Source organism: Corythoichthys intestinalis, chromosome 13, assembly GCF_030265065.1.
Source record: "Corythoichthys intestinalis isolate RoL2023-P3 chromosome 13, ASM3026506v1, whole genome shotgun sequence".
Taxonomy (NCBI): Eukaryota; Metazoa; Chordata; class Actinopteri; order Syngnathiformes; family Syngnathidae; genus Corythoichthys; species Corythoichthys intestinalis.
Window position 1 is genome coordinate 45436619 of NC_080407.1, and position 15356 is coordinate 45451974.

The window sequence follows — 15356 nt, forward strand, 5'->3', positions numbered from 1 at the left end:
AATTAGTCTTTTAATCTGCCGTTTAGCCCCGCCTGTCATTATAGCGCTCTCGCGTCCCCAGCTGGATGATGATGTCAGCAGGGTAACGAATTCAGCCCATTGAGGGGGAAGATTCAGAACGAGGAAAATGCGACACAGAGGAGCAAAATGTCACAATTGTTTCAATCTCTCTACTCCAATATTTTTAAAGGATATTCTTTTTATCTATGTATTTAACCCCAATTGCTAAATAAATGGTATGGTCATGACCAGGATTCGGCAAACCAAAATATTGAAAGAGCCATATTGGAGCAAAAAAACAGAAAACAAATATGTCTGGAGCCACAACAAATTTAAAACATTGAATATGCCTTATAATGAAGGCAACACATGCTGTATATATCTATATTAGCTACTGTATATTAGCCTACTATCAAAGTGACTAAGTTGGCTACAAATACATAATGAGCGTCCATGATTATCGTATTTTCAGCACTATAAGGTGCGCCCGAAAGCCTTCAATTTTCTCACAGTGCGCCTTATAATCCGATGTGCCTTTTTCATGGATCAATATTGGTTAATCATGGCATGACATTCAGTTTAGCTCAGCTCCATCTTGTGGATGCATAACGCTATGCCAACCACTACTACTACTACTACTACTACTACTACTACTACTACGACTGCACCTTATAATGCAGTGCGGCCAATACATGAAACGGTTTTAAAATAGGCCATTCATTGAAGCTGCAACTTATACTCCGATGCGTAAATTATTAAAAATGCTGTAAATGTATTTTTCCCTACAGGGTATCATACAGAGAATGACGCACCACGTGATTGCTCTGTTGTACGATGCTGCCTCAAGTTTAACTTCATAACAACATTAATGAATTAGAAGAATATTTGTGTCATGTTTGTCCTCCCACAGAAATATTAAAACTAAAAATATATTTCTCTCCGCCCATATGTTGCCATTTTCAAACATTTTTGAAAAAGCTCCGGGGAGCTACTAGGGCAGTGCTAAAGTGCCTCTTGCGGCTCTAGAGCCACGGGTTGCTGACCCCTGGTCATGACAAATAACAGTCTTGTGCTCAATGGAACCTGAAATATTAAAAATGCATTTATTCAATATGACAGGGCAAAATTACTGCATAATGGTCAAAACTGCCGACTTCTTCCTCTCCCGAACGGTATTTTATGCCACTGGAGTTAGTCCGGCTTTTGCATTTCCCTGCCCCCGCGTCGGAGATGGAGGAAAGAGCGTAAACAAAACAGGAGCTATGCTTGAAGCTTTTCCAAGTCTTATTCTCGCCTTTTGAAAACAAAAAATCACATAAAACTAGCCCATAGTGGCGGGGTTGATTGTCTTCACCGATCGGCCACCCCCCGCCGGCGAGCATGTTACGACTCGTTGTTCTGCTGCGGCTGTGGCGGGCAGGCTGAGAAGGGAATTAACGCCGAAAATAGCACGTTCTCGGTGGACAAACTGGCCGACGTCGGCTGCCCGAGCCCAAGCTGAAAAATAGTGGTCGAGGGCTGCAGCTATCGAATATTTCAGTAGTGGATTAATGGATGGACTAGTAAATTCGAAAAATCGAGTAATCGTATAAAGAACATGAAAAATTAAAATACCTGAGCTGAGCCTCAAACGGTACAAATTTCTTTTTAAAAATGACGATCTATGTACAATAAAAGAACAATTGGCTAAAAGTCAGCTAGCTTAAATGCTATAAAATGCTAAATTTTTTTTTTTTTTTTTACAATGCTCCTAACAAATGGTTGTGACACATTCCCACAAAAAAACGACTTAATATACCTATAAACTAAATTATGAATGCATTAAAAAACATGATCTCAAATAAAAACTTACGTTGGTCTTAACAGGGAGCAGTTGGATTAAGCCATGTGAAAAGAGGCAGACCAGAGGGCAGTGTATCCACTCTAATCAATAACACTAAATGCTAGGGTTGTTCCGATCATGTTTTTTTGCTCCCGATCCGATCCCGATTGTTTTAGTTTGAGTATCTGCCGATCCCGATATTTCCCGATCCGATTGCTTTTTTTTTTTTTTTTTTTGCTCCCGATTCAATTCCAATCATTCCCCATAATTTTTCCCGATCATATACATTTTGTCAATGCATTAAGAAAAAAATAAATAAAACTCGGACGAATATATACATTCAACATACAGTACATAAGTACTGTATTTGTTTATTATGAAAATAAATCCTCAAGATGGCTTTACATTATTAACATTTTTTCTGTGAGAGGGACCCACGTATAGAAAGACTTGTAATTCTTAAAGGATAAATGTGACTTTGTATATTGTGACTAAATACACCTTTTACTAAATACACCTGCCTTTTAGCTCTATATATAGATTGAACGCAACAATGCGTGAGTAGGTTGTGCAGCGCATGCGTTCATTGCGTTAAATATTTTAACGTGATTAATAAAAAAAAAAAAAAAAAATTAATTACCGCCGTTAACGCGATAAATTTGATAGCCCTACTTTAAGCCAAAACTAAAGACTCTGGATGAGTGTAAGACATTTTGTCTGTAACGTTGAATACAATTAGAAAACGATTTAATTAAAAAAAAAAAAAAAATTTTTTTTTAAAAGCATGTCCGATATACTTTGCCGATTCCGATACTTTGAAAATGACGTGATCGGACCCGATCGATCGGCATCGGGACATCTTTACTAAATGCCAACACTTTAAAAATAAACCATTACAACGCCACTTTAATTAAACGAATACTCGAAGCAACAAAATTCGAAGATTTTTTTCTAATCGAATACTCTAGTTAATCGAGTAATCGTTGCAGCACTAAATAAATCAATCGCTTCCACACACATTATGCTGTCATAGGCACTTTAAGGTCATCATACCGTCAAAATCGAGTACGGCGGCTCGTCAAGTACGCAGTTATCGCATGAATAGGCGCCCCCTCGCAGGTTTCGAGCAGCCTTTGTTTAAGTTGTGTTTTGACGGAGTCGGAGTACAAAAGAACCCAGGTGGACACAAACAAACATGCTCTATTTAGCTCAGACGGAGGTCTCAAGTCCGAGTTGTTTCGGGAACTAAAGGTCGTTTCTGTACATTGATGAAAAAACAATCCTTGACTGCTTGAATTCCTCTCCCAGAATTGCAAGAACCCTTGTGATAACCCCCTCATACAATGCTCTCATCTGTGTTTATAGTCCGGACAAAAGTACAGTGTGTTTCTCGTCTTTTCTGGGAACTTGTGGTACAATTCCCGAGAACTGACTCGGAAGAATCACCTTGAATGAATCGGCGGAAGGCCAAAACACTCCAAACCCCCGTCAACAAAAAAGCCGTAGTGCTCGGGAAGCTTACCTATTGAGAACCCCCTACGGGTTCTTACGTAACCTCCCACCTACAGCCTGCTCATTCAGACCGAAATCCCACTCTTATTAATTTTCATAGGGTAAACAAGGTCGGACATCTGAAAGATTATACTTTATTAAACTTGAGAGCTCTCTCAATTGGACTCGTCGGGCGTTCGCTCACCCGGCCAAGCCTCCGAAAATGTCCTTGACGTAGGAATAGTCTCCCCCGGACTTGGGGATGGTGACGCCCAGCTCGGCGTAGCAAAGCGCGCCGATCGCGGTGATGACGCCGGTGATGATCCACACGACGAGGGCCATGCCTACGGAGCTGGCGTTCTCCATCACGCCCTTCGGACTGACGAAAATTCCCGAGCCGATAATGTTACCTAGGCACACAGAAGACAGATCATTAGGACTAGACAAAATGTCACATCTATGAATTGCCCTTTCCAAGGGTCTGTTTACAAAATGGGAGTAACTCTTATTTGAAGAATTGGATGAGTCAGCAAGTGACATTTGGAGGAGCACTTTTTGTTTGCCTGTTCTGAAAAAAAAACAGGGGTAGGGACCTCTGGGTACCTCACAATATGATAAGGATTATCTCTCAATATGGCAGTATCACAGTATTATTAATATATGGCGGAAAACAAAGACAAGGCTGAAAAAGCAGTTTCTGGTCTTGCACCCCTATTTAAAATAAACTGCTGTATTTTAAACCAAAAGAACTGTTGTGTTTGATAGAACAATATGTCTACTAGTATATGCTGCCATAGCAGATTAATGGCGTAATAACTATTTTTAATATGTCCGTTTTACCTTGGAAACCCCTGTTTACAGACGTCAACCCCTTTTGTTTCAACCAAGCTATAAAAAGAAGGTAAGTAATCGTATATATTAAAGATGTCCCGATCGATCGATCGGGTCCGATCACGTCATTTTCAAAGTATCGGAATCGGCAAAAAAATATCAGACATGCCTTTTTTTAATATATATACTGTATATTTTTTATTTAGATCGTTTTCTATGTGTATTTGTTGAGCTTTCAGTAAATGATACTGTAGCGACTTGACTGTTCTGCTCAAATGCATGATGGGAAGTGGTGCAACCATGCCTGTGTGTGGTGGCTGCAAATGCTATTTCTTCTCTGCGTTGAGTACACTACAGAGTAAAGATGTCCAGATCGATATGCAGATCGATCGGGTCCGATCACGTCATTTTCAAAGTATCGAAATCGGCAAAAAAATATCGGAAATGCCTTTTTTTAATATATATACGCATATTTTTTACTTAAATCGTTTTCTAATTGTATGTTACCTTGCAGACAAAATGTCTTTCATTCATCCAGAGTAGTTTTGGCTTAAAGTAGGGCAATCAAATTTATTGCGTTAACGGCGATAATTAATATTTTTTTATTTATCACGTTAAGTAATTAACGCATGCGCAGCACGACCCACTCACGCATTGTCGCGTTCAATCTATCTGGACGCCGTTTTACCTATAGATAGCGCTAAAAGGCAGCGTATAATGAGTAGAGAGAATTTTGACAGCCTTTGGAGCCATTTTTTATGTGGCTAAAGCCTTGCAATACCTCTCTCTGCAATTTAAATAACGTGGGAGGCAATGTCGGGAAGAAAGGTAGGAATTGATCATTTTCTTAACACCCTGTGTTATTTCCCAACGCAGAGAAGATATATCAATTGGTGCCCCTACGCACAGTCATGGTTGCACTTCCCATCATGCATTTGGGCAGAAGTTAAATGGCTGCAGTATCATTTACTGAAAGCTCAACAAATACACTAGATGGTAATATTTAGTCACAATATACAAAGTCACATTTATCCTTTAAGAATTACAAGTCTTTCTATCCCTGGATCCCTCTCACAGAAAGAATGTTAATAATGTAAATGCCATTTTGAGAATTTATTGTCACAATAAACAAATACAGTACTTATGTACTGTATGTTGAATGTATATATTCGTCCAAGTTTTATTCATTTTTTTCTTAATGCATTGCCAAAATGTATATGATCGGGAAATACTACGGGAATGATTGGAATTGAATCGGGAGGGGGAAAAAAGCAATCGGATCGGGAAATATCGGGATCGGCAGATACTCAAACTAAAACGATAAGGATCGGATCGGGAGCAAACAAGCATGATCGGAACAACCCTAGTATTTATTATTCGAAATGTTTGTCATTTTTAGCTTAGAATCATTAATTGATGTCTAATATTTGGTAAAAAAAAAAAAGAAATATTTTATATTATTTTTATATGATATTATTCTCTCTAAACAGCGTCCTACTCTTGTTTTGCAGTTTAGCAAATCTACACAGTTTAATGTTACTTTCAGTAGCAAATTTAGATGTGTGTTTTCCAACACTGGCGTCTTCTTAAATTACTTATAGTGGCTGCTGCTGGAAAAAAAACAACTTTTAATATCCCTCAGACCCTCCTTTTCGAAGGGGGCAAAAGGGGTGGGATGTTCTCGGCATATATTTCTGTCGGGGCTGTGTGAGTGTGAGCGTGCGTGTATGTGTGTCAGGGGTGGTTCAAGTCATCAGCCAATCAAATGTGTGTTTGAGGGGGAAAAATGGACGGGCACATTCAGCAAATACAGTTTGGCAAATAAGTATTTAGTCAACCGCTAATTGTGCCAGTTCTCCCACTTGAAAATAATAGAGAGGCCTGTAATTGTCAACATGGGTAAACCTCAACCATGAGAGACAAAATGTGGAAAAAAAACCTGAAAATCACATTGTTTGACTTTAAAAGAATTTATTTGGAAATCATGGTGGAAAATAACTATTTGGTCAAGACCAAAAGTTCATCTCAGTACTTTGTTATGTACCCTTTGTTGGCAATAACGGAGGCCAAATGTTTTCTGTAACACTTCACAAGCTTGTCACACACTGTTGCTGGTATTTTGGCCCATTCTTCCATGCAGATCTCCTCTAGAGCAGTGATGTTTTGGGGCTGTCGCTGGGCAACACGGACTTTCAACTCCCTCCGCAGATTATCTATAGGGTTGAGATCTGGAGACTGGCGAGGCCACTTCGGTACCTTGAAATGCTTCTTACGAAGCCACTCCTTTGTTTGCCTGGCACGGCCAGACTGTTCTCCCTGTGTTTTTCCAAAAACTCAGAGTATAGTCTGGGACCCAGCCCATTAACGGCCTCTCGTTTCGAGCAAGTACAAAATCAATCGACAAATCATTATTTGCGTGACGTGTTCTTAACGAGCAACAACACAGATGGCGAACAGGAGAGCCAAGAATATGTTCCAATCCACTGTAAAATCAGTTTTAAATGACCAAAAACACATCGACACAAGTCATTGACAACAGTCTGTCTCGCGCTAGCCATGTTGAATAAACCCTGCTCTCCTCGTATGTTTACTTCAGTGCGCAAGTCCCTCGTCCTGCCCGTCGCTGATTGGTCCACTCCGCTGTCTGTTTGCTGTGGCTTGCTCCGCCCTGGAAATTTTATCCGCTGAAGGGTGGCCAGACTCAACACCTGGAACAGCCATGAGTCTGGAGTACAAGGCTACTCCTTTGTTGCCCTGGTTGTGTGCTTGGGATCATTGTCATGCTGAAAGACCCAGCCATGTCTCGTCTTCAATGCCCTTGCTGATGGAAGGAGATTTTCACTCAAAATCTCTCGATACATGGGCCCCATTCATTCTTTACTTTACACAGATCAGTCGTCCTGGTCCCTTTGCAGAAAAAAAGCCCCAAAGCATGATGTTTCCACCCCCATGCTTCACAGTGGGTATGGTGTTCTTCGGATGCAATTCAGTATTCTTTCTCCTCCAAACAAGAGAACCTGTCTTTCTACCAAAAAGTTCTATTTTGGTTTCATCTGACCATAACACATTCTCCCAGTCCTCTTTTGGATCATCCAAATGCTCTCTAGCGAACCGCAGACGGGCCTGGACGTGTACTTTCTTCAGCAGGGGGACACGTCTGGCAGTGCAGGATTTGAGTCCCTGGCGGCGCATTGTGTTACTGATAGTAGCCTTTGTTACTGTGGTCCCAGCTCTCTGAGGGTCATTTACTAGGTCCCCCCGTGTGGTTCTGGGATTTTTCCTCAACCTTCTTCTTATCATTTTGACGCCACCGGATGAGGATGGAGTTGAAAGTCCGTGTTGCCCAATGACTGCCCCAAAACATGACTGCTCTAGAGGAGATCTGCATGGAGGAATGGGCCAAAATACCAGCAACAGTGTGTGAAAAGCTTGTGAAGACTTACAGAAAACGTTTGGCCTCCGTTATTGCCAACAAAGGGTACATAACAACGTATTGAGATGAACTTTTGGTATTGACCAAATACTTATTTTCAACCATGATATGCAAATAAATTCTTAAAAAAATCAAACAATGTGATTTTATGTTTTTTTTTCCCACATTCTGTCTCTCATGGTTGAGGTTTACCCATGTTGACAATTACAGGCCTCTCTCATATTTCCAAGTGGGAGAACTTGCACAATTAGTAGTTGACTAAATACTTATTTGCCCCACTGTAAAAAGGGAAAAATCTAAGTTTGAACATAATGAAATAATTTACTTTATAATAGAAGGGTCAATTCTATCCTTAAAACATATTGGAAGACAATCTGAATTACCTATATGACAGAACTCATTATTTCATGCATATAAGGTTCCTTAAAAGTGGGTGGGGACAATTTGAGCATCCTAAAAAGTTAGTCTTGTGATGTCCCTACCATCCCAATGTGTTAGCAAAGATTACAGATGAAAATGGCGTTCAAGGTGCGTTTGACGATTACACCTTCCTGGCTTCCGTTGTCACTGTTCGAGGGGGCAATCACAGGGTTTTATGGCTTTTCCAGAGTCCGGACTTTCACATCACGTGTGCCCGACGTGACTCCTCTGGACCGCCATTTGCCCACTTGTAAGCAGGATTATGAGCGAACTCTTTGCAAGAAAGTCCCCGCCCTTGATAACTCGACTCTCATTAGCATGCTCAGCTAAAGTCTTGCTGTAATGCGGTAAAACCAGGCCTCTTTTTATTCATTTTGGAAAAAAAAAAAAAAGTGGGCTTCGGTCCAAATCGGACAGGAAGAAAAATCTGCTCGCCGAGCAGATCTGAAAGCTAACCTCTTCCTTTATGAAACGACAACTTTCGTAGTAGCGTTATACATTGGGCGTAAAGGTTGCGACTACCTTGGACTTTTGCACTGTACTGCCTATCATGCGGTGCGGTAGTGATTGAAAGCGACCTTTGACATCGGCACCCTTTTATGAGCCACGCATCCTTGTATCCTGCAGCCCCCCTACTTGTCCTAATCTATTTGCTACATCAGCAGATTGCCACTTCCCACTTGGCCTGATGACTGGGTCGCGGTATCGCTGCGACAAGCAACCCTCCCCCACACCTCGCACACATCTGTCGCTCACGTCTCACGCGACCCTGTTATTTTTCCTGTACCGTTTGTCTTTTTCCGCAACGTGTCTTCCCGCAAAAACCTCTATGACGTAAAAAGCGCAACGTAAGAATGAATTAGGGACCGTCCCGATAGGTTCGGTACATTCCCATTTGTACATTTTGCTTTAACCCATTGTTTGTTAAAGAGGCAAACAGTTGCTATGACGGGCTGAAGAATAAGTGCGCCTGTTGATATGAAGGCATTTCTGGGTCACTTCCTGTTCAGTAAACCAAAATCAATTTGAAGTGACTATTGATTTTGGGTGACGAATACTATAACGTAACGTTATCGGTAGCCAAAGTACTCCCGTACTAGATACTTTGTCTTTTTTGAGGGGGAGAAAAGTCCCCTTCAAGCAGGAAGTGACCCAAAATCAGTAGATCACCTCCTGTTGATTTTTGGGCATTTCTGCATTTGGGCATGTGGCATTTTACAGTGGTTTGTAAAAATATCTAAACTAGGGATGCCCCGATCCAGGTTTTTGCACTTCCGATGCGATACCGATATTGTTTTGCACTTCCGATCCGATACTGGCCGATACCGATACCGGCCTATCTGAGCATGTGTTAAAGTTTAAAGTTATTTAGCCTCCTTACTTAGTTGTCAGACTCATGTCAAAAAAGGTTTTAGTACTCTTGATAACAACTAGCCAGCTGAATTAGGTGACTTTGAATAACACACAACGGTTGGTAACAAGAAACTGACCTGTTTATTCAGTGACAAACACAAAACATTATAAATAACAAACAGAAATGGTATAGTCAGTCAGTATAACGTGCAAATAATATTGTAAACTGTCTTAAAAAAGCAAAACACACAAACAACCTCAGTGGAAAATCCCCCCCCCCCCAAGCTATTAGATGCTTTTAATTTTTCGTGCATTAGTTACAAAAATTGTATAAAAAGCCTCTCAGGTTTAAATTAGGGGTGTCAAACGTTTAAAAATTTTAATCGAGTTAATTACAGCTTAAAAATGAATTAATCGTAACTCATCGCAATTAATCGCAACTAAAACAATCTTTAAAATATGCCATATTTTTCTGTAAATTATTGTTGGAATGGAAAGATAAGACACAAGATGGATATATACATTCAACATACGGTACATAAGTACTGTATTTGTTGATTATAACAATAAATCAACAAGATGGCATTAACATTATTAACATTCTCTTAAAACGATCCATGGATAGAAAGACTTCTAGTTCTTAAAAGATAAATGTTAGTACTAGTAGTTATAGAAATTTTATATTAACACCCTTCTTCATGTTTTCGTTTTCATAAAATTTGTAAAATTTTCAATCAAAAAATAAACTAGTAGCCTGCCATTGTTGATGTCAATAATTACTTACACAATGCTCATGGGTGCTGAAGCCTATAAAATCAGTCCACTCAAGCGCCAGCAGAGGGCGCCAAAAACACAACAAGTACACATTTCACTGTGCAGTCATTTTAATCTGTTTGAGCGGGGCATTTGTGCGTTAATTGCGTCAAATATTTTAACGTGATTAATTAAATAGAATAATTACCGCCCGTTAACGCGATCATTTTGACAGCCCTAGTTTAAATAAATGACTATTTCAGTATCAAGGTAACATTTTAAAACAGTAAATAAAATACTCAAGTCCCCATTCTGTATCAGCAGCTTTAAACTACATTCAATTCATTTAATTTTGCGAATCAACTGTTAAAATTGTTAAAATTGCTCCCGTTATTCCATAATTTCCCTTCTGTCTATTTTCGACATGTTAAAGTTTTAAAACTGTTTTGAAGATAGATTCAAGTCATGATTTTGCTGATTTAGGAGTATTTTAGAGAAAAAGTTAATTCGGTTCGCTTGGAAGGTTCACAACAGCCTACTAGGGAAGTCTCCTGCTTTAAGATGGCGGCTGTTGCTAACAACGTCGAGTGTCATTTTGCATTTAGTTCTATATACATATGATATCTATTATCACCTTTAAAAAAACTGGATCGGAAGTCTGGATCGGAATTTTTCCGTGTTGGCCGATCCGATACCGATGCGCATTTTTTTGCCCATATCGGCGTCCGATCCAATCCAAATATCGGATCGGGACATCTATAAGCTGAACCTTTTGGAATTTCTCACATTTCGGCATAAAATCACAAACGTGATCTGATCTTTGTCAAAATCACACAGATATAAAAACAGTGTCTGCTTTAACGAAAACCACCCAAACATTTATATGTTTTCATAGTTTTAACCCTATATTGTCAAATGTAACACATTTGATACACCTAAAATTTCATGGAATTTATAGACTAATTCAGAATTTTGACATTTCTTTTTGGGGAAAAACAATTATGGATGCAAGTCAACACATGCATCTGCAAGTTCCATGAGAAAAAAAACAGGATTTAACAAGGGCTTTAGATATCAGAGCGCTTATTACACATATTCATTTTGACTTTTCTTTTAACAAATTTGAATTTTCAAATTTTGGGATTCTCTGAAAATTGCTTCATGTTGCAGGTATTCAAGGATGAATGAGGATAAAATGCAAACAATGACAGAAGGTGGAAAAATAAGAAAGTGAACAGTCTGCCTCAGGACAATTAAAGAGCAATTGAAACCAATTTTTACCAAACATTTTCAGTCAGGTGTGTGCCCTATCACTGATGAGTGGTTTAAAGCTACCCTGCCCACTATAAAACACACACCTGGTCAGAAATGTCTTAATGAGAAGCATTGTCTGATGTGCATCATGGCTCGGACAAAAGAGCTGTCTGAAGACCTGCGATTGTTGATTTGTATAAAACTGGGAAAGGATACAAAACCATCTCTAAAAGTCTGGATGTTCATCAATCGACAGTCAGAGAAGTTGTTTACAAATGGAGAGAGTTTGGCACTGTTGCTTCTCTCTCAAGTAGTGGCCGTCCACCAAAGATGACGGCAAAAGTTCAGCGCAGAATACTCAGAGAGGTTAAAAAGAATCCTCGATTGTCTGATAAAGACTTACAGAAATCACTGGCGCAGTCCAATATCACTCTCTGAAGTCACTGTGTCTAAAAAAAACATTGTTGCTCGTTTAATGTCCGCAAAAAGGCACTTGGACTTCACAGAAGTTTTGGCAAAATATTTTGTGGATTGATGAAACCAAAGTTGAATTGTTTGGGAGTAACACACAACGTCATGTGTTTGAGGAAAAATGGAACAGCTCACCAATATCAACACCTCATCCCCACCGGGAAGCATGGTGGAGGAAGCATCATGATTTGGGGCTGTTTTGCTGCCTCAGGGCCTGGACAACTTGCAATCATTAATGGAAGAATAAATTCAAAAGTTTGGCAGGAAAACTGAGGCCGTCTGTCAGACAGTCGAAGCTAAAAAGCTGCAACAAGACAATGATCCAAAACACAGAAGTAAATCAGCTTCAGAATGGTTTCAGAAGAACAAAATCCCCGTTCTGGAGTGGCCAAGTCAAAGTCCAGACTTGAACCCCGTTGAGATGCTGTGGCATGAACTAAAGACAGCGATTCATGCCAGACATCCCAGGAATCTGACTGAACTACACTAGTTTTGTAGAGAAATCTGGGCCAAGATTAGTCATGATCGATGTGCCAAACTGATCTGCAGCGACAGGAAGGGTCCGGTTGAAGTTGTTGCTGCCAAAGGGGGAGGCACAAAATATTAAATGTGATGGTTCACTTACTAGTTTTTCCCACTTCTGTCATTGTTTGCATACTACCCTCATTAAAATATGAAAACCTATAAATGTTTGGGTGCTTTTAGTTGAAGATTTTTTTTTTCATTGGTATGATTTTGAAAAAGATCAGAGCACATTTGATGGGGATTTTATGCAGAAATGAGAGAAATTCCTTTCTTATTTATTCACCTTCTGTCATTATTTGCATTCTATCCTCATTAAAATATGAAAAATTACAAATATTTGGGTGGTTTTCGTTAGAGAAGAAGCTGTTTTTTCCATCTGTGTGATTTTGAAGATTAGATCACATTTGATGGTGATTTTATGCAGAAGTGTGAGAAATTTCAAAAGGTTCAGATACTTTTTCATACCACTGTATGTATGTATGAATAATGTTTGGATATTTGTTTGTGTGCATGCGTGTGTTAGAAAAATTAGCCTGACCCAAATATTACTTAAATTCAAGAAATTAGTAATGTTTTGCAGGGTTTTTTTGTTCCATATGTGCCCAAAATATAATCTGTGTGACAGACAATTACTGTGTTGTGAGCAAAGGTCATGGCATTAATAGATAAATTATCAGTCTTTGTTAGCTGTTTGTGAAGTTTTGTGCTAGTACGCTACGTTCACAAGCCCCCCACTGTTCTAAAAACCTCGTGACGCCCCTGCTCATGAATTATGACGGTCTTATTTATGAACCCACTGTCAAATAAAGTGTTACCTCGTCTTTGAATGGCTTTTTATAGGACTAGGATGCCAATAGATGTCAGTGATAGCCCAGAGGAACAATAATTTAATTTTTTTTTAAAACTAACGGCGTTAAACGTCGAATCCATTTGAACTGGGAAGCCCGACAGCGAGTGGTACTATCATGCGTTCCCTCGACAATCCTTTGACCTTGTCCGCTTGACTCGTTCAGTGGTGCGTTTCCACGGAAACGAGAGAAAGGATGCGTAAAAATGGGTATAGGTTAACTCCCTAGCTGCAATGGACGGCTCTAGACATCCAATCACCGATAAAGGTTTAATACAAATTCCCTAAATTACAGTACTGGCCAAAAGAATTGGCACCCATGCTATTCTGTCATTCGGAGCCCCTAAAGGGACATCGACAGAAATAAAATACATGTAAGAAACTACATTTTTTCCCGTGCGCACCAGAAACAATCTAGTAAACATTAGCATAATATAGCATTTAAGATAGCGGACTTTTGCTTTGAAAGTTAGCCAATTGAATCAATGAAACAATTTGCTAACTTGCATAGAAAAAGTCTGCTAGCTTAAATGCTTTATAATGCTTCTGTTTACAACAACTGGCTAACCTGCATAGCAAAAGTCTGCTAACTTAAATGCTATATAATGCTAACGTCTACAACAATTTGCTAACTTGCATCGCAAAAGTCCCCTAGCTTAAATGCTATATAATGCTAATGTTTACAACAATTGGCTAACCTGCATAGCAAAAGTCTGCTAGTTTAAATGCTATATAATGCTAATGTTTACAACAATTGACTAACTTGCATCACAAAAGTCCTCTAGCTTAAATGCTATATAATGCTAATGTTTACAACAATTGGCTAACTTGCATCGCAAAAACCCGCTAGCTTAAATGCTATTTAATGCTAATGTTTACAACAATTGGCTACTTAAATGCTATATAATGCTAATGTTTACAACAATTGGCTAACTTGCATAGCAAAAGTCTGCTAGCTTAAATGCTATATAATGCTAACGTCTACAACAATTGGCTAACTTGCCTAGCAAAAGTCTGCTTGCTTAAATGCTTTGTAATACCAATGTTTACAACAATCGGCTAATTTGCATCGCAAAAATCAGCTAGCTTGAATGCTACATAATGCTAATATTTACCAGATAGTTTCTGGTGCAGCATTAAAGCTAGTGTACTTTTGCTATGCAAGTTAGCTAATTATTTCATTATTGCCATTGGCTAACTTTAATAGCAAAGGTCCGCTAACTTAAATGCTATATTTAATGTTGGCCAAAAGAATTGGCAATGCTCAATTTCTCCCAGGAAATGATTGCAATTGCAAATGCTTTGGTAGTAATATGCAATGAAAAAACAAAAGAGAATGTGAAAAAAATTAAATAATTTTCATTTTACACAAAACTCCACAAATGGGCTGGACAAAAGTATTGGCACCCTTTGAAAAATCATGTTATGCTTCTCAAATTTGTGTAATTAACACCACTTGTTACTTACCTGTGGCACATAACAGGTGGTGGCAATAACTAAATCACACTTTCAGCCAGTTAAAATGGATTAAAGTTGACTCAACCTCTGTCCAGTGTCCTTGTGTGTACCACATTGAACATGGAGAAAAGAAAGAAGACCAAAGAACTGTTTGAGGACTTGAGAAGCAAAAATTGTGAGGAAGCCTGGGCAATCTCAAGGCTACATTTCCATCTCCAAAGACTGGAAAGTTCCTGTATCTACCGTGCGCAGTGTCAACAATAAGTGTAAATCCCACGGCACTGTGGCTAACCTCCCTAGATGTGGACAGAAAATAAAAATTCGCGAGAGATTTCAACGAAAGATTGTGTGGATGGTGGGTAAAAACCCAAAAAAGCCCAAAAAGGTATACTTTTGTCTCATCTAACCAGAGAACATTGTTCCAAAACGTTTTTGGCTTTCTCAGGTAAGTTTTGGCAAACTCCAGCCTGGCTTTTTTATGTCTCTGGGTCAGAATTGTGGTCTTCCTGGGTATCCTACCATAGAGTCCCTTTTCATTCAGACGCCGACGGATAGTACGTGTTGACACTGTTATACCCTCGGACTCCGGGACAGCTTGAACTTGTTTGGATGTTAGTCAAGATTCTTTATCCACTAGCCGCACTAGTGCTGCAACGATTAATCGATTAACTCGAGTATTCGATTAGAAAAAAAGATTC

At 39.3% G+C, this 15356-nt stretch overlaps 2 protein-coding genes across 2 annotated transcripts in view; one reads left to right on the forward strand and one right to left on the reverse strand.

Moving 5' to 3' along the window:
* svep1 (sushi, von Willebrand factor type A, EGF and pentraxin domain containing 1) overlaps window positions 1–15356 on the forward strand; it is a 151773-nt gene that overhangs the window by 17511 nt on the left and 118906 nt on the right. The window lies entirely within an intron of this gene.
* slc7a8a (solute carrier family 7 member 8a) overlaps window positions 1–15356 on the reverse strand; it is a 32862-nt gene that overhangs the window by 15040 nt on the left and 2466 nt on the right. Inside the window, exon 2 of the mRNA XM_057853999.1 lies at window positions 3519–3723. Coding sequence (XP_057709982.1) covers window positions 3519–3723 — 205 coding nt within the window. The remainder of the gene's footprint in view (window positions 1–3518; window positions 3724–15356) is intronic.